Below are 23,946 nucleotides of genomic sequence, written 5' to 3'. Positions count from 1 at the left end.
TTCCTTTCGCCACTGTGGCACATCCTTTTATGAGGGTCCCTATGAGTTGCCACCTTGTACCATTTTTTTAATGGCATGACCAGTGTTTTAATGTCCCAGCTGGTGCAAAAATTAGGAAACTGACCCAACGCCAGAATTTCCTTACCTTTTCAGACCATACTCAGTACAGTAATTGTAAGAAGAAAAATGTGTTGTAGAGCGGCCTTAATATTCCGAAAATAAAAATACAAAAGCCATATTAAAAGCATAACGTTATATAAAAATATGTTCTAACTCGGAAAACAAGCAGCCCTGGCTAACATGCTCAAACCAGCCGCGCTCCCTTCGTCTCCACCTCCTATCTCTTTCCAACCATTCATTTTCTCCTCTCTTCCCCCGCTCTGATCGCTTCCTCCCCCCCCCCCCCGATCCATCCTCCCACCAATCCCTTAGTTTTTAGTATGAGCTGCTTTAGTGCCAGTAGATGAAATCTGTTGGAGAGTTACACTACTACACATCTACTACATGTCACGAAGTAGCTGGATGCATCAAGTCCTACCGATTGTCACTTTTGCCCCATGTAATGTAACGTTTACTTTTGTAATTTGTTCACTTGTAATGTTCTCATGTATCAGTTCTGTTCCTATTGTGAAGCGCTCTGACACCTTCGGGTAAAGTCCGCGCCTTATAAAAACGCATAAATAAATAAAATGTGCAGATGTGCCCGAAGTAGGATAGCAGCCGGACTGGAGAAGGAGCAGGTGGTACCTGTATATTCTGTCAGGGTAGACACTTGTTCATTTCTGTGAAGGTAGTTTTTTCAGACTGATCGCTGTTGTTACTTCTATAATGTACATCTTTCATCCCATGATTTTTTTTCCCCAGAGTTTTATATAGCGCAAACTTGACCCGAATTAGGTATCAGAGCGCTTAAATAGCACCAGTTGCATTACATGAGGACACTTTCATTTTTGTTAGGCACGGGGAGATTAAGTGATTTGCCCAGAATCACAGGATGTTCAACGTCATTGCCGATACTCAAACCCATTTCCCCAGATTCGAGGTTGACCGCCCTAGTCGTTAGGCCAACTCCTCTCCCTGATTATTGACCAGAGCTTGTACTACATGGGTGATCACAACCAGTCACCAATCTGGTAGGTGAAAATGAGTTCTCTGGTTCGTGGTTACTTTGGCTTGGTTGTGGACTGGGGTAGGTTGTAGTAGTTTCGGAAGGTTACATTCTTGTCACTCATTCATTGGCTGTGTGACTGGGCGGATTCCAGTGATGCAATCATGAAGCTATGGACTCTTTACTGGTTGGCTGCCTATTTTCCTGTCCATCTCAATGAATTGACACCTGGCCTGATTTGGAACAGGATGATGTGTGATAGAACAGACTCCTTCCCAATGTGAACTCAGTTTGGCTGGACTTTGGCTTTGTCCTGCTGAAGCTTCTCTTGCGCGTTGTGGTACGGATTGCCACAGAGTTTATAAGTTCATGAACGCAGCACCTCCTGTGGCCACACTAGCTGCCCCGCCTGTGCCTTGGCCTCACCCTGTACGTATACCCATACAAGGCTCAGGTTTATCTCTAAAACTGGTGCTTGGGGTTGCTGCAAGTGCTGTGAATTCAACCCACTATCAACTGCCATGTTGTTTTCTAGATGTGATGGAGGTTTGCTTGGCTACTGCGCACACTGTGCTTATTTTATCAGAAGGTCTGTGTGTGTGGGTTTCTTTGTGTGTTTCTTGCACTGATGCTGCCCACTCTGTACCTGTGATGTGTATGTGAGAGAAACTTGCATTGCTGGTTCCCATGTGGTGCTTGATATTAGAGAAGTTTCAAGACCGCGCTTAACAATAAAGGAGAAAAACCTATGATATTACTGTTTGCTATTACAAAAGTGTCTCTGTTTCTCTGTGTTCCCGAATAGCCAACGTTTCAATTGTTGTCCATCTCGGGCGTAGACAAACCTTAAGATTAGTTTAGGGCAGGTCAACCTGATTGTGCAATGTAGCCATTCACTTAAGACATAGCCAACACAGGCGCCAATACCAGAGCTGCTAACACAGACGGTGCCTCTGTATGTCACGTGGTATTGTCTCTATTCACAGGGTCAGTCGGTGAGGAGCAGATATCACAGGACGAATCAGTTGACCCCCACCATGCTCTGCTTAAGACCTCTGAGTGCATCAATCACTCATGACACGTTCAGTGACCTCATTTATGAAATCACCGATAACATGTCAAATTACATCATTGACGACAGCACTTGGCACGATGGGGGCACAAGTTCTAGTTAACTCATTAAACCATAACTTAAGTTTTAACTGACATTTTTACCTTTGGTTTTTTTCAGTGATGTAGTAATGTTATAGGTAGGTGAAATGTTCAGTGACAACGTAACGTTTTAAACTCTAAGTACCACATAAATTCACCATTTATAGTTATAGGGATCTCAAGTAACTATATCTTGCGCTCTAACGTAACTATAACTTGCACCTTCGACATGCACGGTTTTGTCATGAATAATTTCACTGCAAATATTAGTGATGTGATAGAAGATATCATGCGTGATGTAATATATATGGGGTAATTAGCAGTGCATGGTGAGGGCACAGACCCCCCTACCCCGTCAAAAACGCTGGTTTCCGGGGCAAAAAAGCAGCCTGGTAGTGGGGGGCAGTGTGCCCCCCTCACCTTCAAAAACGACCCGGGCCCTGCAGAACGGGATCCTCGCGCCATTAGGCTACCACATGCCCCACTCCCCCTGAAAAAATCTGCCCGCCAAGTTGCTGTGCAGTTAGATTATTTATTATAGCAAATCAAAAACTCAGCGTGTTTCGGCTGCGACTGCCTTGATCATGGGTTGGCGGCCGGGCCATGATTCATTCAGTACAAAAAAAATACATAAAATAAATAAACAGTTTGGTGGTATATCTGTTTTTCTGTGTATTTCTACTGAAAATGATGGTGCTTTATAATGTGGGAGCAGAGTGGACAGTACAAAGATCTCTCTAGCGGATTTGTCAGCCTATTGAATGCACTGTAAACCGTGTGATGAAAAAGGCATTGAAAGCACCGCACTCCAGATGATTAATTTCTTCTCAGACATTTTTAATGAAACCATTGATGCATTGCAGTCGTTGCGTGATTATTCCCATATATTATTTACGTGTTTGAAAACTCTGCAGTGCAGTTGAACGCACACAGTAAAAAAAAACCTTCTTAATTTTTCATGAATTATCCTTTTCTAAAATGTAGCTTGTCTTCATTACACTTAATTGTGCCACTTTTTAGGATTAAAGTAATTATCAGATTATGTAACATACTTTCTTTTGTTTTCCCCCAGGAAGCCGCAACAGGACCAACGCACTTACCATTCAGGAAGCTCAGCAACCCTGACTTGTTCTCCTCATCGGGCAAAGTCAAACTTCACCGTCAGCTGAGCCAGGATGACTGCAAGCTCCGGCGGGGGAGCCTGACCGGCACGCTGGCTGGTAAGTCACCCTACGACACGTGGCTTTCATGCTGGAAACACTTGCGTCACCCAGCCTGCGTCATTTGTGGAATAAGATAGGGGTCTGGGTGGAATTTCTGCATTTCAGCTGGGATAGTGCCAATGGTTGTGCAACTGTCCGGGAGGAGCAGACTGGGAGGAAGTTGGAGCTAATGCCAGGCTGTTGTGGTTATCTTGGTGAAGTTGGCCTTAAATCAGAGGCTACAGTGGATGTAAAATGTGAAGCCCCTTGCTCCCATGGTGATGTGTACATCTTTAGAGGTTCTTTTCTGTGGGCTATGCTTCCATTTAACTTAACTACTGTTGTTGGTAATCGGGACAATTGCAGTCTCCAAGGAGGTAGACTTTTATTTTTTTGATAGCCGAATTTGATAGTTTCAAACATAAGTCTCAATTACAAAATAAACAGTAACTAATAGAATTGCTGCCCAATCAGGCCCCACTGCACCACCCTCCCCAAATCTCCATCAGTTACACATATATCGGATTCCCTATGGCTGTAGTCTCTTGTATCGAGGATAAACCAAAGTAGTACCACCACTGACCCCAGATTTTATGGAATTTCCAAACACAGACTCTTGCAATGTAAATCGGTTCTTCCTACTTGGCGCACCAATCTATTCCGGATCTCCTTCGTGCCAAACTGGGTGGTTGTGGTGACTTCCAGTTCTTTGCGATGTCTTGCTTAGCCATCAATGTCGCCAGCAAAATAGTGTCTGGTCGCCTCTCATTCCCCGAGTCTCAAGAAGGCCCAGATGGCATATTTTAGGCGTTAATGTATGAGGTAGACTTTTGCCATCCATAGTTTGGATAATGGTGCAGCAACACTTGTGGTGTTGGTTGCTGTCATTTTAGGAGGATTGCTTTGCCCTCATAAGTATACAGGTGGTTCTCAATGTTCCCAATGGTCAAGAGTACGGCCGTAGAGAGGTTGATGTGACAGAGGTACTGGATAACTTGAGCTAGGCCGCATGTCACTAGGATCTTGAGGTGTTTATTTGGAATAACTGATATCTGTTAGATAGATAAGACCTGACCCATTGAAGGGCAGAGCCATTGATTCCATTGTAGAGAGTGGTTATTGAGCAAGCTTGGTAGTCGACTGTGCACATTGGCGAGACAGAGCTCAAGGGATTTACATTGCCATGGTCATTGGTATTCTAAGTGTCATCAACCACCTGGATCGTCACTGATCATGTACTACGTTGGTAGTCCTGTGGGAGGGTATTGTTCCTGGAAATGGAGTGTTTCAGCGTTTCACTGACCTTTCTAAGGAATGGGAGGTGAATGATTCATAGGTAGTTGGCCATATGTTCTGGGTCATGATTCGCTTTCTTCAGAAATGGGTGGATTGGTCAGTTTTCAGTAGGTTGATGAAGAAACTGTGTTTGCAGGATGCTGCGACGTACTGCATGTTGTTTGGGGTGTTTAGATGGTATATAGTTGCTTCTCTCATTCATCTTGGTAGTTGTGTCACAGAGGAGATTGCAGTTTCCAAGGAATATGCATTTGGAGTAGTTGATTGAGTCTGTGGCAATTAAAAGTTGGCAATTTAAGTGTTGAATGTTTAGCTTGATCTAAGGCAGAGGTTTTCAAACTTTTGGATGCCGAGACCCCCTGTCAACATTTTAAGGTGTAAGGACCCCCTCCTGACAAACATTTCTAAACCTGTCAGGCAGGGCTACTGGAATTATGAGGCAGATGAGGACCAAATTACGCGACAGGCTTGACTAAATTGTGTGGGAAGAAAATGTAAATGATATGTGTTGCCGCATATTTTGGGATAGCATTGCTTCATTATTTTGAAATAAAATAGTTTACACACAGTAACACTGAGGAAAGATTTCACCCCATCAGTACCTGTTTATAACCAAAATACAGCAGTTAACATCAGAAAGATTTCTAGTCAACCTTTGTGAAGGGGCTTCCACTCTGCAGGAATACATGCTGCCACATTAGAAGTTCACCTAGCCCTGACCGGGAGCAGCAGGGGTCCCTTAAAACCCTGGCGGTTTTGTGCAGAATTAAGCTGTTTACCCATGCAGCTATCCTCTCACCCCCTCCCTTCCATCCTTCTCTCCTCTCCCAACCCCAGATCCCTCTCTCAATTTGCAGGCCATTTTCTTTCACCCCTTTTTACAACTTCTGAAGTCTCCCCATTCAACCTCTCACTTCACCTTTAATCACCTCTTGCCATTCTGTCTTTTCCTCATCTCTAACAGTCTCTCGCATTTATCTCATGGCCTCTCTGGCCCGTCACCTCCAGTGCACCTCAGCACTTCTCATTCACCTCATCTCTCCATTCAAATGTTTGTTTGTAAGAACACCTCTCCAGTCCCCCCATTCATCTTTCACATCTCCCCTTTGTTCTAACAGAAGCCCTCACCTTTGGCTCACACTCACTTCTTGCATGTCCACACTTCTCTTCGGCAATTCAGATTTCTCCTCATCCCTGACCTCTTCAATCAAATTCTCTCACTCCCTTGCTGTCCTCTCTCATTTCTCCTCACCAAGCATACGGGTCGGACCTGTATGCTCCTCTCAGCCTGTGCCACTCTGCTTATTGTTCTCTAATTCAAGAAGGCATGAGTTGTCTGTCTCGCTGTTTTGGTGCAGGCCGCGCAGTTATGGAACTTGCACCTTCCTTTGCTTTGCTCCACCAAGAATCTATTATCCTTTAGGAAGATATAAACACCTTTCTCTATGCTCTGTAGGTTACCCCATTTGGCTGGTTCTCCTTTTCCTTCTGTGTGTTTCTCATTGACCTTCAGGCAGCAGATGGTTATTAGCCCCAGAACATCTTTTGGTAACAGTAGTGCACTACAAATGTAAATAATAATAATAATAGGCAGAAGCAGGGGAGCCACTAGACCAGAACTTAGTGGTCTAGGAAGACGGTGGCGGTAGGAAGACGGTGGCAGTGTCTCCCCGACCCGCTGTTCACCCGCTAGCTGAGAAAGTTACAGGATCACCATGCATTTATGTGTGGGCTGCGAGGAGTTAGGATAACTTTTTTTTAAATTTGCCGAATTATTGTTTAGATTTGATTTTAATAAATCTAACTTGCCCAATTGCTGTATTAACTCCTGACACTCTCCCCGCATTACCTGGGCTCGATATTGCAGCCTGCCCGCCCTGGTCCGACTCGGCAATCAGTGCCGTAGAGCGGAGGGCGGACAGGTAAGAGCCAGGCACTTCCGCTAGAGCAGAGGTCAGCGCTCTAGTGGCTACCTTATTCAGGGCTATTTAGCCACGCCCTTACAATAAGCGCGCAGCGGTTGCGCACAGGGGGGCGCCTACGAGCGCGCCGAAGAAAAGCCCGTCCGCGCCCGTCCGCGACAGGACGGGGCAAGGGGCCATGGCCTCCACACCTGGGATTTCAGATTCACAGGTCAGCACTTCAATCTCTTATTCGAGGCAGCTACTGTGTAGTTTAAAACCAGCCTTTCCTGTAGCTTGTACTCGTGAGACTTGGCCGAGCCTTGAGGGTCCTTTCTCATGTATAAACTGCCGCTTTCAGGCATCTCCTATATATTTAGATAGTGGTAACTATACAACCACTCCTACCACAGCCCCGGCAGGACAATACCCTCAGATACCCCCTTGTATCAAACAACCTGTATATCCCATGGCAGCCACCCTGTTGGAAAGGGATTTCTAGGACTAAAATGCTTTATGTTGAACATTCGTTCCCTCCCCAAACATTTTTTGGAGTTATGGGACCTTATTAATACAGATATGCCAGATATCTGTTTCCTTACGGAAACCTGGCTAAAGCCTCATACAGTCCCTGCCATTATGTTAGGAATCCCTGCTAGATATAAGATCCTCAATTTAGATCGTCCTACTAAGGTAGGCGGAGGTGTAGCTGTGGTATATAAAGAGAGCATCAAAGTCACTATACTTGATCAAAGATGCAATGCTCATATGGAAATAATGATTTTTAAAATCTCTTTTTCTTCCAAAACTCATTGGAAGGGAGCATTAATATACCGCCCTCCCTGCCCATGTTTAGATTTTTCACTCACTCTTATGGAGTTGTTAGCACCCTATTTTAAAGCCAAGGAAGATTTCATTCTCCTTGGAGATTTTAATATTCTTATTGATGTACCCAATCATTCAGACACCATGACCTTGGTCGCTGACCTCTCGAGTCTAGGCCTTATAATTCAGAACAAGGGTCCAAAGCACTCGGGTGGACACACACGGACTTAATTTTAACAAATTGTTAGTTGGTCGGATCATTATGTGATAGGATTTACCTTGTTAGGCTCTTATCCTCCACATCAAAAGGTACTTCCTGCAATATGGAGAAGACAATGGCACAGAATCACTGTAGAAAATCTTCAGAAAGTTTGGAATGAACCTTCCCTCTCTGAAGACGATGACATCGAATTGGGTCTGACTAAGTTTAACAAAGCACTTCTAGAGGCAGTGGACCTGCTTGCACCGCTAAAACTGCATAAACAGCGTCCCAATTCTAAGCAGGAAGTCTGGTATACCAAGGATCTGAAGTTAGAGAAGCAGCAATGCAGAAGACTGGAGAAAACATGGAGAAAAATACACACACCTGCCAGTAAAAAGCTGTATCTGGAGGCCCAATCAAATTATTACAAACATACAAAACAGGCTAGGAAAAATAATCTTGCGCTACAAATAACAGAAGCAGGGAACTCAGCAAGAGAACTTTATAAAATTCTCCAATCATTCGTTAGGCCCGCAGTGTGTGACAGCCCTGACGATTTTTCTCAAACCCTATGCGACGATATTTCCGCATTCTTTGAGAACAAGATTGAGCTCATTTATGATAAAATCACCAAGGCATCAAATATTAAGAGCAATGTTGATTCTCCCTGTCCTCAATTGCCGGCGTATGAAAGCTGCCGGTTTACCTCGATTCCAGAGGTTAGCCTCTCCGAAGTCACGGCCCTATCTAGCCTAGTTAAATCAGGATCGCCTACAGACCTCCTGCCTGCAAAGATGATAGCTTCTTTAGGTAGTTTACTAGCCCCGAGTTTTCAAACCCTGATCAATCTCTCTCTTAAGGACGGGCAGATTCCCAGTGTCTGGAAAAGGGCTGTTGTGAACCCTATCCGTAAAAACACGGCGCTACCATGGTCAGACCTTAACAACCTCCGTCCGATTTCCCTCTTGCCCCATTTGAGTAAGATGACGGAGAGGCATGTCAATACACACATGTCTAAATTCATTGAGGCAGCGGGCGGTCTGGACCCTTCTCAATTTGGGTTCAGACCAAATCACAGCACAGAGTCCGCTCTCCTCTCCGTGACCGATACCATCCGGATGGCACAGGATAGAGGAGTATCCATGATTCTGGTGCTGTTAGATTTGTCCGCTGCCTTCGACACGGTGTCACATGGCATTCTTATCAGTCGTCTGAAGAGGGTAGGGATCGACGGAGTGGCCTTATCGTGGCTAGAGAGTTTCATCACTGGCCGCTCACAAAGTGTTCGATTAGGCTCCCACTTTTCCATCTCTTGGGAGCTTACCAAGGGGGTTCCACAGGGCTCATGTTTAAGCCCCACATTGTTTAATGTGTATGTGGCCCCCTTGGCGGAAATTGTGAGAGAGCATGGGTTCACACCAATATCTTATGCTGATGACACCCAGCTTCTGTTCCCCTTCCTGACCCTGACATCAGCAGTCAAAAGCTCCTTTGCTGCAGGAATGCGAGCCATATCCAGCTGGATGACCTCCAATGGCCTACAGTGTAATGTGAGCAAGACGGAGGTCATGCTCTTCGGAGATGCCCCGCTCCTTTGGTCACCTGAGTGGTGGCCTCCTGATTTAGGCTCTGCCCCTTGTCCAAAGGAGATAGTGAAAAATCTTGGGGTCAAGCTTGATCGATCTTTGTTACTTAAAGATCATGCCACCCAGGTAACAGGATCCTGTCTGAGGGTCATCGGACTATTGAGGAGGATATTTCCCTACTTGGCAGATAGCTATAGAAAAACTTTAGTACAAACACTGGTAATTAGCAGGCTTGATTACTGTAATGGCCTGTTCATTTCTGCCAATGAAGAACAGTTGGGCAGGCTACAAGTAGCACAGAATACAGCTGCCAGGCTGATTCTAAATGTTCCAGCCAGATCTCCATCCCGCCCTTTGTTGAATAGGTTACATTGGTTGCCTATTCGCCAGAGGGTTAAATTTAAGATTTGTTGCATTATTCACAAATGCTTGTTTGGAGTTGGCCCCAGACATCTATCCGAAATATTTAGACTCTGAGCCAGGTCGCTCTTTGCGCTCTAAAAATCAAGCCTTACTCCAAGTACCCAGGATTAACAAGCATTTACAATGCAATAGGTCTCGCATTATTAAAGTTTGAGCTATTGGCATTGTAAATGGCAATGGCTTTTATTAATTTGTTTTTAAAACCTGCAATCGGTGCATAAACACGCACTTTGAACGTATAGTCTTGCTTACGATGAGCAAGGCTGGCAGTAAAAGGGACTGCCAGCCTTGCTGCTCATAAGCATGGACTATATGTACAAAGTGCTTGTTTACGCACCGATGCAAATGAATAAAAGGCATTGTCATTTACAATGCCAATAGCTCAAACTTTAATAGTTCACCATGTAGTTTTTACAATTATTCTACATTCACAACCCATTCGACCACTGCCAGGTTGGCGTTAGGCCTTTCTGAGAAACAAAAAATATGTAGGTTTATGTCTTGGACTACTTCAAATGCAAGCAGGTACAGATGGTGCATTGTAAACCCCTGCAACGCAATAAACTTCTTTCACTGTCTGGAAATTACAAAACATTATTTACTGAATTTCCTCTTTACTCTCAAAGAGATGCTGAATAGGGGAATCATCCATTACAACTCAGTTTTTACAACGACCTACCTTTACAACGCAACTGTTACAACGCAACTGCCTTTACATCGCAAGCCATTACAATGCATGCCATTACAACGCATGTCACTACAACGCATGTCACTACAACGCATACCATTACGGCGCATTATAAGGTAAGTAATGGAGATTATTTTTGTATTAGGGTGGGTATGGGATTTGGGGTAGATTGGAATAGTATTTTTTACCCCTACACTATCCAACACTTACCCTACTGTTGCACTCACTGGAGTGGGAATAGTAATGCTTTCCCCTATACTATCTAACACTTACCCTGCTGTTGCCCTAAAAGTAATAGGCGTTGTAATGGTATACGTTGCAATGGTATGCGATGTAATGGGAGTTTTAAAAAAATGTGTTGTAATGGCATGCGTTGTAAAATCATGCAATGTAATAGTAGTAGCGAAGTAAAGACTGCGTTGTAATTGCATGCATTGTAACATCATATATTCGCTGAATAGCCTTCCCCTAATATCTCTTAGGGTCAGAGCAACTAGTGAAATTTGATTCTGGTGGGTTGTAAATACAATCAGGTGAAGCGAGCAAATCCAACCCTCCCATTCAGGAACTCAGGGGGATAGAGACCCACCACAAGGAAACTTTTTTTTAAATATTGGCCAGATTGTGAAATTCCCAGCGCCAACAGCAGGTGTACTATATACTGGCTGCAAAATACTAGACGTCATTTTAAGAGCCAACATATGTAACAATAGGTCAGTTCTTAAATTTCCAAATCATAGTGTGTTGCTGTAGGAAATTGGGTTATTCGTTGTGTGGCCTGGTCAAGTTATTGGTTGACAATTCTCCTTATTGGTAACAAAGCACCCCGTTGTAGTGCTTGACTCTCTCAGAGTAGCGAAGCAGAGCAGTCCAAGGCCTACACATAGGAGGTGGTGTGGGCTAGTAATCACCATTCACTGTCAATGAATAACAACACTCAGTGAATGATCAGTACTTGTTCTTTAGAAAAAGGAGAAGTACATTTATTACACACACACTACTAAATACTACCCAATAATTTACAAATATATACATTGGTAGATGTAAAAAAAAAACACAGATGGCATTGCATGATCAACTCTGCCCCTCCCCCCCCCCCCCCCCCCCCCCCAAAGGTTCATACAAACATTTAAAGTAAGCATATAGGCTAGATCAAAGGTTCAAGATCAGCAAACTGCATGTTAAAAAAACATCATTTTGTACTTTAATGCAATCACTAATAATAAAAATCATGAGTGAATTCATTTATTAATGTTAATAAAAAGCACTTTCACTAGGATAATCATTGTCAACATTATTTTAATAATAAATTTAAAATGAACAAAACGTGTCTGTGTGCTTTCTGTAGACTTTTGAACCATTAAAGTGCAATCATAAAAACAACCCCTAGAGAGCATCACATTATGACTACATTAACATGCAACCATAGACTTGGCACCTAGAAAGCACTTTAGTACATGAATTTCCTTTAGACACTTCCAGGCCACAACAACTGTATCCATAAAATCATCCCCTAAAAACACAGCACTCCGAGCTATAGAAACTAGATTTAGCTACAACCCTGTATCGCACCCTTCCAAAAAGGTAGGTTTTCCTTGGCTGTTATGGAAGATTTTAAACATTTTAGATTTTAACGTAACGTCCTCAGCAACTCGTTTTCACATACACGTCAAATGAAAAGAATGAAATGCAGAGAGGTTGTGCTATGCAAAATAATAGAAGGCCTGTTTTATACGTGAAACTAAGTAGACCCCCAGGCCAGAGGACTGCATCTACCAAGGACAAAAGGACACGGCTCTGCCATGGGGTTTGCAGCCCTAATGGTGACCTGCATGCCTGACCCTGCCCTGTTCTCATCCGTGGGGTCCTCGGAGCAGCGTCCCCTGTCACCTCGGGCACCATTCAGCCATCTGCAATCATTCAAAAACCATATCAATAAAATCAAAAATTCACTTTATCGTGTTCGTTTTTGGCCGTTAACCTATGACATACAGGTTCTACATATTGCAGAATGGATCATTTTTCAAGTATATGTGGAACTGAAAATCGTGTTAAAAAACGACATTTAAAAATTGTATGGGGTCTAATCCTGATAATGGGTTAGAAAAACACGGTGTGAAAAGTTCGCTTTTCTACCACAGTAACGATGCAGCGGAAAGGCACATTTTCATACGGAGAAAGAAGTGTTCTTCCTTTAAGAAAAACCGAGTTCTGTAAATTACCTTAAAAGCTCGCATTATGAAGACGAGTGTTTCCGCTCAGTTTACACTCCCAACAGGGAAATGTAGTTTCTTGCTTTGAGCAAGCACTCGTGCCGGGCGGGGCGCAGGAACCTTACCAATAGTAAACAAGCAAAACAAGTGACGTCAGGCGGGCGCGTGCACTTCCGCGCAGAGTGTTCTTGGTCACTTCTCCGGCACCCGCCCGCCCATCCATCGAGAGCCGGACAGAAGGAGCCCACATGAAAACAGGACAAGAAAAGAGCCTGGTGAGGTAAGGGGGTAAGGGAGCGTGTGTGTATGCAGTGTGTGTGTGTGTGTATGCGACGTCGGGGGTGGGTTCTCTGTATGCGTGCGTGTGTGTATGTGCGCTCGTGTGTGTGTCTCTGGTGAGGTAAGGGGGGAGCGTGTGTGTATGCAGTGTGTGTATGCAGTGTGTGTGCGCGCATGTGTGTGTATGCGACGGCGGGGGTGGGTTCTCTGTATGTATGGGTGCGTACATGGGTGCTCGTGTGTGTGTGTGTGTCTCTGGGTATGCGCATGTGTGTTGGTGCTTCCGAGGCAGGAGAGGGGCACGGCGCCGTGCGCGCCCACGAGGTGCAATCTGCGCTCGTGCACCCTCTTGTCCTCATTCCCAGAAACGGGTGACTATAGATGTCTTCGCAGACTAAGCAATGCTTTGCATTGCTTACGTCTAGCTCGACCTAAAAAGGAGAGACAGGGAGGTCGAGCCCTATCCTATAAGGGCCCCATCCTTTGGAACTCCCTGCCCCTCACCCTTAGGCTAAATCCCAGTTTGACTGCATTTAGGAAATGCCTAAAGACTCATTTATTTCTGACTCTGTAATCTTTTTAGCATTTATGTCTGTGTATCCTTGTTTAGCTCAGCTTATGGTAAGAACACAAGCGCGGAGATACCCCTTTGGGGGTCGAATTCCCATGCGCTATACAAGCAACTAAATAAATAAAATAAATAAATAAAACTTCGGGGGGCTGGCCTTAACACTGGTTGCACACGGCGCAACAGTCTTTTTTGGCGCCCCACCCCCATTTACTTCTTCTCCATGTATTCCGTCACTACCACTCACCAACAATGCACCTCATCTCTCTATAGCACCTTTCTGACAAACATTTCATTTTTTATAGCGCTACTCATAGTTTACTCGCACTCATTTCTGTGATCTGCATGGTACATATTCTTTTTAGCAGGCACATTAACCCTCTGCACTGTGTGGGTGACGAGTGCCCATGTGAGTGCACGGTGAGCGATGCAACAGTGTGAGAGTAGGGTGAGAGGAGTGACTTCAGGGTGAGTGAGGTGGCCGTACAAATTTGGGTGCGAATGCAAGTTTGGAATGGGACGGATGAATGTATGATTACCGATGGGCTTGTTTGAGGGAGTTGCATATTAAGCAGTGAGGGGGACAGATGAGTGAAGTGTCACATGAGTACAGGATGAGTAGTGTGCTTGTGTGACTGCAGGGTGAGGTATAGGGTGAACAGCGCAAGTGCATTGTGAGAGCGGAGTGATCACTGTGAGTGCAGGGTGAGCGTGAGAATGGTGCGAGTGCATGGTGATCAGTGTGAGTGCATTATGATTGCTGTGAGTGCAGGGTGAGCGTGAAAGTGAAGGGCGAGAATGAGAAGTAAGTTCTCTGAATGCAGGGTGGATTCCCAGACACTTGAAGTAACTCAGCATGTTATTGGCGGTGGCGTAGGGTTTAAAATCTAAGTTAAACTATTGCTATTATGGCATTAATCGGGGATCGAGGGTGGAGCAAATAAATAATGTGCTGATCCTGCAACAAACTTCCAGTCCTATGGTTAGGGTAGCCAGCGGAATATTTTGATGGCACAAAAATAAGTAATCACCTAAAGCCGTATTTTAAGCACTTTTCTGTGCATACATTGAACAGCAAATATAAATAGAAAACACTTTTAATTGTGTTCTAGTTCTTCCTCAATGATCAATGACTGTTAATTAAAGAGAACAGACAGAAAAGTCACATAATGAATGAATGCATACTTTTTTATTTATAAGTCTATTTGGTGTCAAGAGGAGGTCTTTGCAGGCTCTTTAAACAACACAGGGCATGCATTTTTCTTTTGGCAACCCTACCTTATATTCTTTTTCATTAAATGCATTCTCACACTACAGCAGTAAATCTAAAATACAAATGTAAGGAATAAGCAGATTGGGGCCCCAGGGGGTACTGGAACCAGGAAAAAACACTAAGCCTCTGTAACCAGTTTACAAAGGCATGTAAATATGCAAATGGTCTTTAAAGGCCTGTGAAAAACTCAGACAGGCGTGCTGGAGATAAGACCCCAGACACTGCCCAGCTGAGCCCCTTGCAGCTCGAGTTGCTCTGCAGCACAGGACAGGGGAAGAGGGGGGCTGAAGCCAGAAGCCCTTGGGCCTGGGCAGAAGTGTGAGAGGGAGTGCGCGACCCCCTTTGCATCGCTCCACGGCCCCCCTGGGGGTCGCGCCCCACTGTTTGAAGACTCCTGATCAAAGGTGTCTGTAATTGAGGTGGAATGTGATTGTCTTGGTTGTAGTGAGTGAGAAGTGATGGATGAGCAGTTCTGTTGACTTCGTATTGCTCCTGGAGAACCCATAGCCTTGTGAAGTAGTGGATGCCTAAGAAGCTGCCTTTAGTCTGGGGTGACTGCTTGATGTGCTAGATGATGTACCGTGGATACTGAACGTTTCTGAAGGTGGTGGAGATCCAGTGTCTAGACCAATTCCTAGACATTGTAACTGCAGTAATGCCATTAAGAGTATATGGTGCTGGGAGTTTGTCATTACGAACTCCACAGCACCATAATGACTTTTCCTGAAAAATGGGAAGTTTGGTATCAAACCTCTCAGCACATCAAACCCACACTGATGCTAGTGTGGGATGTAATGAAAAATGCACTCAGATAGCATCTTAAAGATTCCAGCTGAAAAACGACCAGCCTCTAGTGGGTTCCCTGACTGGTAAACACCAGCCTGCCACCACAAGACATGTTCCTGGACCCCTGGGGTGGAAGTCTTTGCTCCCGAGCCCAGAAACAAAGGCTTTCCTGGGAGGAGGCCAAGTCGAGGTCAGGTAGAGCCACCTGTGGCAGGGGATCTTCAAAGGCCTTTCAGCCTTTTAATGTGACCCCTAGCCTCTCCTGCTATTAGGAGTAGGCCCCCTTCCTGTCTCCCCTCCTTTTCGGCAGGAAGACAGGTGGGACCTCTGTCCACCCAACCAGGGTGGGGGAGGCGAGGTGAAGCCCTCTCTTCAGTGCTCGCCATCTTGCAGTGACAGGCACTCCCCAATCAGGATTAGGGATTGTGCTCACTCCCCCATGTGGGGTGAGCAAAACAAGGGTGTAGTCACCCTAGGGTCAGTAGCCCATTGGCTACTTACCATGGAACCCCTAAAACACCCCTAAATACAGTATTTAGGGGGCAGCCCTGAACCAAGAACTCAGACAAGAGACTACAAGAAGAAAAGAAGAAGGAACGAACAGCTGTGCCAAAGCTAAGAAGAGGAGGACGCCCACTGACTTGGCCCCAGCCCTACCGGCCTGTTCCCACCTCGAACCTGCAGAAGTGAAACTCCGGTGTGTCCTGCAGCCAGCAACCTCAAGATCCCTGAGGACCTGCCCTGCCTTCCAAACCAAAGACTTTGTCTCCTGTGAACACTGGATTTGTTTACCAACAGGCTCCAACGCCTAGTGAAATCCGCGAGTCTTCACCACTCTGCACTCTACGCCCACGGCCCGAGTTTGAGTGGCCCAAAACTACAAGGAGGTCTCCCCAGCTATCCAGACCAGAGATCCAGTGATCCCTGACCTGCCTCAAGCCTCCAGCTGACGCCTGCAGCCTAAATCCGGAAGGTCTCCCCAACTGCGACCAGGAGCTGGTAAGAAGATACGACCCTAAAAGACACCCCTGCACCCGACGTCCCACGCCCTTGGGTGGCCCAACTAACGGTGTCTAACCAACCCCCAGCATCCCATCTTACCTCTTCGTCCCCGAGCCTGCAGTGTGTTTGCAAACCAGAGAAACCCCATTGAAAGTAATAGGGCACCCAACGCTAAAACAGCACTCTGCACCCGACCGCCCTAGTGCCGCTGAGGGTGTAAAAAGAGTGCATCTTTGACCCTCAGTCTATCCCCCAGGACACCATCTACCACAACCGAATACTAACCTTTGAACCGATAACACTATTTTACTCCTTAGACTAACATTGACTGTTTTTTCTGTGAAAAGTTTCTAAGTGTGGAGTTGGAAAATCTATGAAAATCTTTAAAACTGTAACAGTATAACCAAAACGCTTTAACCTACCTGTTTACACAAAAATGTCTGTGTAGTATCCAGGTATACTACACTGTGTATGAAAAGTAATCTGTAAAGTAATCTACTTGACATTCTATTGAAAAGTCAATACAAAGTATATGTACAGTATTCCACAGTATTGCATTACCAGTAATTCATACTGTAACCAAACCAAAGTGTATATATACTACTGCAATTCAAAACTGCAATATTACTGCAAAGTAGGTATCGCTTACCTGTGCCAGGCTTTCTTGGTTTAGGAAATAAAATAACTAATAGAATATTTTTATACAAACCCAATTGGTCTGAGTTCAGTCTTTGAGTGGGTGATATCATTTGCTGATTGAGTGTGTACAACAAATGCTTAACACTACCCTCTGATAAAGCCTTACTGCTCGACCACACTACCACAAATAGAGAGTAAGGTGCTATCTACTTTTACCTCTGCCTACCTTTGGGGTTCCACTGGACTCTGTGCGCGCTATACCTCACTTTGGTATTGTACATAAAGAGCCAGCTTCCTACACCTGGAAGATCTAGTGTTGAGAGACCACCACACTCACCCTTCTCAGCAATGGAAGAACAGCAACAATCTCTTAACAGGGCGACCTTTTCTGGACCCTGTTCCTCATGTCATTCTCACCACGAATTTATCACTGATGGTTGGGGTGCCCAAATACAAGACCTTACAGTACAAGGTTTTTGGGATGTCAGACATCTATCTCTACACATCAACTGCTTGGAGCCTCAGGCAGTATACCCAGCGCTGAAAGTTTTCCTTCCTCACCGCTCTCACACAGTTGTCCTAATCCGGATGGACAATATGACAGCCATGTATTATCTACAAACACAGGGGGGGAGGGAGAGACCCTGTCGTCTCAATTATCACACCTGTCTCAGACCACATGGAAGTGGACTTTTCACCATAGCATTTACCTGTTGGCAGAACATCTTCTGGGCACGGACAGTGACTTTGCAGCCTGCTCTGCAAGTTGGAGGTTAATGGCAACAGAACCTTTGTTATAGTGTGTGGCTCAGGGAGTGTAAAAATGTGGCAACTCTCGGTTGGTCAGAACCCCAGCTCCAGAGTCTGCGAGTTCTCCTATTTGAAAGAAACTTTTGATTTAGCGGTACCTGCTCTCCATGCGTTACTATGATCCGAAATCATTTTCTGTGTAGTGTTGTGTTCTTGGCCTACCAACCAACTAGCATAATCGGTAGGAGCCAATTCCCCTCCCCCCCCCCACCTTTTTATAGGTGTATCGGAGGAAGTGTATCCTCATCTTCACATACGGGTCTCGCATTTGGGGATACAAAATTTCCATAGTATCCTAGTAGAAGAGAACGGAGTGTGTAGAAGATTCCTTGCTCTTCCGCCCAGTTCTCCCTGCACGAGGGACTAGGGCTTGAGTATGCCGAATACCTTATACACCTCGCACTGCTTTTGCTGTCTGGAGTAATCTCCTGGCCGTCTTCAACAGAGAAGTTATTGATGACTGCCTATAAGGGGCATATTATCTCTCGGAGCACTTACATTAGGACAACATGTGTTGCCCTGGGTAAAACATCTTTTTTTTTTTTACGCAGTGGGATTTTCAAAAGATGAAAGGGTATGGGCTAAAACATCCTTTTTGGCTGTAAGGAGAAAGGATAAGGAGTAATCAGATCTCACTAAATGCCAGATCAAGGATTACAGCCTGATTCAAACTTCCTCTGGGATAGACTAGGATCTACTTCTATGGTTACCTTCACTTTTTGCCTGGTGCTAAGCTGTATTTTGACTAATCTGACTGGAATCCTCCTAATCAGGACACCACTCTATCGGCTTTCTCCCTAAATTGCTGTGTTGAGTACTTATGTACACTCCAGATTGGAGACTGTGGTACCCTTATCAGTCCCTTTTATATGGTACTAAGGTACCTAGGGCATAAGTACCACAGAGGTCTCCCATGGGCCGAGGCATGCATTATGCCACCCGTGGAAGACCATGCAAAATGGATCTACAGGCCTGCTATTGCAGCCTGTGTAAGTTACTTACTTAAGATAAAGGTTTACTATATCTAAGGGTCACTGCACTTAAAACCTATAAGTCACCCCTATAGTAGGCCTTTGCATTCCTGAAGACAGGATGCTTGGTTCTAAGTGAGAGGGTGCCCCTGCATGAGCAGGACACCCCTGTAGTCTACGGAGTCCGTTCTCCCGTGTTGTCAGTGAAGCAGCCATATACTATATAGAGGGGCACTGCGTAATTACACAATGATCATCTCGAAAACGGCTGCAGCAAATCCTAACATGTTTGGTATCAAACATGTTGGAATCATAACCCCACACCGTAAACGGTGTGCGAGGTATGATTCCAAGCACTGGAAGAACCCTATGTTAGCTCTCATTGTTCCCGGTACCAGTCTTCTAGACCCGGACAGCACAAAATGGTTGCTGCCGATCAGAGACACATTTCTGCCCGCCTGCTGCTGAGCCAAGCTTGAGCAGAGGAAGGTGGAACTATAGGCATCATGTCACAGGGAGGTGTGACCACCTCCCAGACAGGATTTAGTGGCAAGCGCACCAGGTGGGTGCGCTTGCCAGCACCAGACAGTCTGCATGAGGGGTATACTTGGTGTCCCCGTGCATAGTCCAGTTCAAACCAGCGGTCTGGCACAAAATGGGACAAAGGCCAGGGAGTAACCTTCCCCCGTCCAGGATCCCCTGTATCTCCCCAAACCTTTCCCTAGGGCACTTAAGGGCTTACCTGGGTGTAGGTCCCTAGATTCGTCGTGGGATAAGATTCAGATCAGACACCACTGCACTTCTACCGTCTGGGCACTCTGGACTTGTTTTGGGCCTGACTTTGTCTCCCTTCCAGTCTTCTGCATCGTCTGTGCCTGTTCATCATACAGGAACCTTCCCAGGCCTGTGAAGCATCAAAGATACCTGAAGTAATCTCCATTGGAGTAAAGGAGTCCCTCCCCTGCATTTGAAGGCACCACAACTAAGTCAATCGGTCTGCATATCCTGAGCTCCTCTGAACTCCGTGGGCTCTGCAACACTGGTCGTGGTTTCCCACAGCCACCGAGGCCTACCCTCTCACTAAGTTTGAGGCCAGTATCTCTCGTGGGGGTTGCAATAACTGAACCCCTGTGCACCGCATCCAACTTGCAGTTGCAAAGGCTTGTTGGCTTCTTTGCAAGACGATCTTTGTGCCCTGAGTAGCCCCAACCTTGAGCATCTCCAGTGACTAGAATCTTCAGCCACACCACATCATGGACTGCATCTTTTGGTGAGCTACTTGAGGTCCTCTCGCAACTTCAGTGCCTCCGGTCTGAGGGTCACACTTGTTATTTTGGGCTTCCCTGTCTGCTCGGGGCCTGGCCTGACTGCCCTGCCTTTGGTGAGTCCCCTGGACCTTGCTGGTCCCGACTTTGCTCCTTCTTTGATTCCTGTGTGGCTTGCCTTTAGCAAGGCTTGTTGGTGCTCCCTCTGGACACCGAACCCTCTGCACTCGACATCCTTCGTGGGACAGCTCGTCCCGGGTCCTGGTCTTCCTCAGCGTCGCCTGGTCCTCACAGCTGCAGAGTCATGGTCCATCGTCATCTTCCGTGAAGCACCCGACACCTGAGAGCATTCGTCTTCCAAGTCTCCTGATCACTCCTGAACGGTATAGACTATATCCACTTTGCTTTCAGGTACGCCTTTTGAAGAATCCACATTTGGATTCCAACGGACACTTTCTCCTCTTCCATCAGCGGCACTTAACTGAAGTCCTCCATTGGGTTTGACTGCGGTTTCCGATACCACTTCACACGTATGCACCCAGCTTCCCTGGTGTAGGTAACGTAGGTACTAGGGTATCCATGGGTGGGGTTGCTCTCCAACCTTCTGTCTTCTACAGGGTTTTTTCAGGGTTCACTTGGTAGGGTCCTTAATCTATAAAAATCCAACTGCAACGGGTTCCGTGCGGGTCACAGCACGGAGACGGCCCTTCTCTCGATGGTCGAGCATCTGCGTTCCGTGCTGGATTCCGGTCGGACGGCGGCACTATTGTTATTAGATCTCAGTGCCGCCTTCGACACGGTCTCGCACGGGATTCTGATTCGGCGTCTTGAGGAGGTGGGCGTTTCTGGCTCCGCCTTGCACTGGTTTCGATCCTTCCTTACGGATAGGTCATTCCAGGTGGCGATCCCGCCCGGTAAGTCGTCATCCTACCCGTTAGACCAGGGAGTCCCACAGGGGTCATCACTGAGTCCCACCCTTTTCAATCTGTATGTGAGACCGTTGGCTGCGGTCGTCAAGCGGTGGGCCTGACCATGGTCTCTTACGCAGATGACACGCAGCTGGCGGTCACACTGAGTGGGGACTCAGACCTGGAGGCTCCCAGGTTCTGTGATGGTCTGCGGGAAGTGGCTAACTGGATGAATTCCAACTGTCTTCAGTTAAACACCAAGAAGACGGAGATTATGGTGGTTGGTAAACAGGTGGCTTTGTGGGGTGACAAATGGTGGCCTTCGGAGTTGGGTGTGACTCCCCTCCCAGCGGCAGAGATAAAAAACCTGGGGGTGTGGCTTGATCCTTCTCTGAGTTTCATCTGTCATACCAAGAAGGTGGCGGCTTCTTGCTATGGCATCATCAGAGGACTTCGACCCATCCTCAAATTCTTTGATGCACCCACAAGACAGCTGGTGGTCCAAGCATCAGTGCTGTCCAGGCTGGGCTATGCCAGCTCCCTATTGGCGGGGGTTAACCAGTCAGAATTTCTGCGGTTCCAGCGGGTTCAAAACGCTGCGGCCCGACTGGTGACAGGTCTGCCTAGGCGGTGCTCGGTGTCCAATGCCCTGCGCTCTCTCCACTGGCTCCCTGTGCAGCAGAGGATTAGATTCAAGGTTCTCTGCCTTGCATTTAAAATCCTCAAGGGTACTTCCCCACAAATCTTTGAGAAACTGCTGATCCCCTATGTCCCCTCTCGCACTCTTAGATCGCTAGGCCAGAACTTAGCAGTGGTCCCGCGTTTTAAGTTGAGCAGAATTGGTGGCCGCTCCTTTCGAGTCCTGGCAGCGAGCTGGTGGAATTCTCTCCCTCCACAAATCCGGGCCATCGATGAGCTCCTTCAGTTTAGACGGGCTATCAAGACCTTTTTATTTGTTTAGCTCATCTGTTGTGTCTCTTCTCCTTTCTGCCCGCTTTTAATGCTGTGTTGTGTTTACTTTCTCAAAGCGCCAGGACGCCCCTTTGCTGGGGCAGCTGTGCGCGGTACAAATAAAAATAACATAACATAACATAACTTGCACATAGAATTGTACGGAGCACGCAGTCGTGTTTCCACACTGTACACACTCTCCGTGGGGTCCCTATCTACTCACCTTGGGTGGTTCCTTGGGGTCCCAGCACTTCTATGTCCTCTCGACACCGTCTTGACTCGAGTCGTGGTTCTTACCACTTTCTTAGTATATGGTTTGGTCCCCCCTGGGGCCACTGTTTATTTTGTGCTATTTACTGTGTTTCTTTGCTGAAGTATTGTGTGCGTTGTGTTTAGCTCCGTTTTGGAGATATTGGAACATACTAGAGAGTATTATAAATAAATACATATTTTTTTAAATACGTGGTGTGGTTCTTTTTCACTTAATCTATACTATAAGATTGCATTATGGTAAAACAATCTACTTTACACTCCTTTTGGACTAAGCCTGAAGGCTGCTCACCACAGCTACCACTTAGAGAGCTTTCTAAGGTTGTCTAAGACCTCTTAAATCACCATAAGGGTTGTCTGGACTGGTGCAAGGTGCCCACTTACATAAGTGGACATCATATACCTGGCCAGCTTCTCACAGAGCCCTATTTAGATTTTTTTATTGCTCTACTGGGATGTTTACTAGATTCCATTTAGGAATCAATAGACCGCAATTAAATTTTTCCCTTGGGCAATTTGATAGCTCTTTAGTTTTGTTGTGTCTGTGGTGAAAGCTCCCTGCAAAGTCTGCTCCATTTTATTTTTTTTTCTGTGGTTTTTATTCTTGTTTTACTAGGTGATTTTTAATACCTGTTATCCGAGGATTTTGTTGTAAAAAATGTAAATTGGCGTCCTTATATTTGCAAAAGCGGAGTACCCCAGAGACCTGTTTGAATGTTTGCTTATTTTTAAAAATGTTTAATATGCAAGGAAAGCTCTGTTTTTTTGATACGGGTTGATTTTTTTTTAACTCTTTATTTTGCCCATAGTATTACTGATACATTTCCATACACAGCATATAAACTTCGTATCATTTCGTAACATTTTACACAGCCTTCCACATTGCTTGTCCATTGATCCCATAGCCGAACTATTAGCTTTCAGGGTGAGTGTTCGAACTAGCTGTAGCTATGGGGTTTTGAATGGGAGGTGCGCACAATCCTCCTCTGTAAGTGTTCCATCCCCCCTTCACCTGCTCCCATTGCTTTGGACATCATCTGCTTACGCAAACCGTTTTTTCTCCACCATAGCCCAATCCATGTTATGTCATTCCGTGAGGGTTGGGGCGGCCTGAGCCCCCCAGTGTTTGGCGATGTTCCGCTTAGAGATCATCATACAAAATGTTGCCCAAATCTGATTTTTCCGATTTAAATCAGTCGTTGCCCACATGTTGAGGAGGCATCGTTTGGGCTCAGGTTGTACTTGGACCCCACAAACCTATGTGATTGTGTGCATAACTGTTATCCAACAGCTTGCAATCTTGGGACATTCCCATACAAAATTGGTAGAATGTGCCTGTACATCCACATTGCCGCATGCACATTGGGGAGCCAGTTCTTCCCATTTTGTCTAGTGTCTCTCTGGGTAGGTAGATTCTATGTAAAGGCGTTTATTATTTATTGCTGCTATGAGGCGAAGAAACCTGAATGATTCTGACTTGACTTGATATTGGAATGGCTTGTGTGGGATTAGGGTGTTCTTATATGTTTTACTTTATCATGCAATGTTTTTAACTTGTGTGCTTTTATGGTCATTTGTTAATGTTTGAATAAAGCTAGTCATTTATTGAATATACTGCTTAAAGTATC

General features: G+C 45.7%; 1 protein-coding gene across 2 annotated transcripts in view; it reads left to right on the top strand.

Annotated features, from left to right (window-relative positions):
• MAST2 (microtubule associated serine/threonine kinase 2) overlaps nucleotides 1-23,946 on the top strand; it is a 1,587,681-nt gene that overhangs the window by 313,714 nt on the left and 1,250,021 nt on the right. For both annotated transcript variants that reach the window (XM_078671709.1, XM_078671708.1), the window contains exon 2: nucleotides 3,333-3,480. In XM_078671709.1, the coding sequence (XP_078527835.1) occupies nucleotides 3,333-3,480 (148 nt within the window). The remainder of the gene's footprint in view (nucleotides 1-3,332; nucleotides 3,481-23,946) is intronic.

This window comes from Lissotriton helveticus, chromosome 1_2, assembly GCF_964261635.1.
Source record: "Lissotriton helveticus chromosome 1_2, aLisHel1.1, whole genome shotgun sequence".
Taxonomy (NCBI): Eukaryota; Metazoa; Chordata; class Amphibia; order Caudata; family Salamandridae; genus Lissotriton; species Lissotriton helveticus.
Note: the sequence above shows the minus strand (reverse complement) of the source record. Positions and strands in the feature narration are given on the sequence as shown.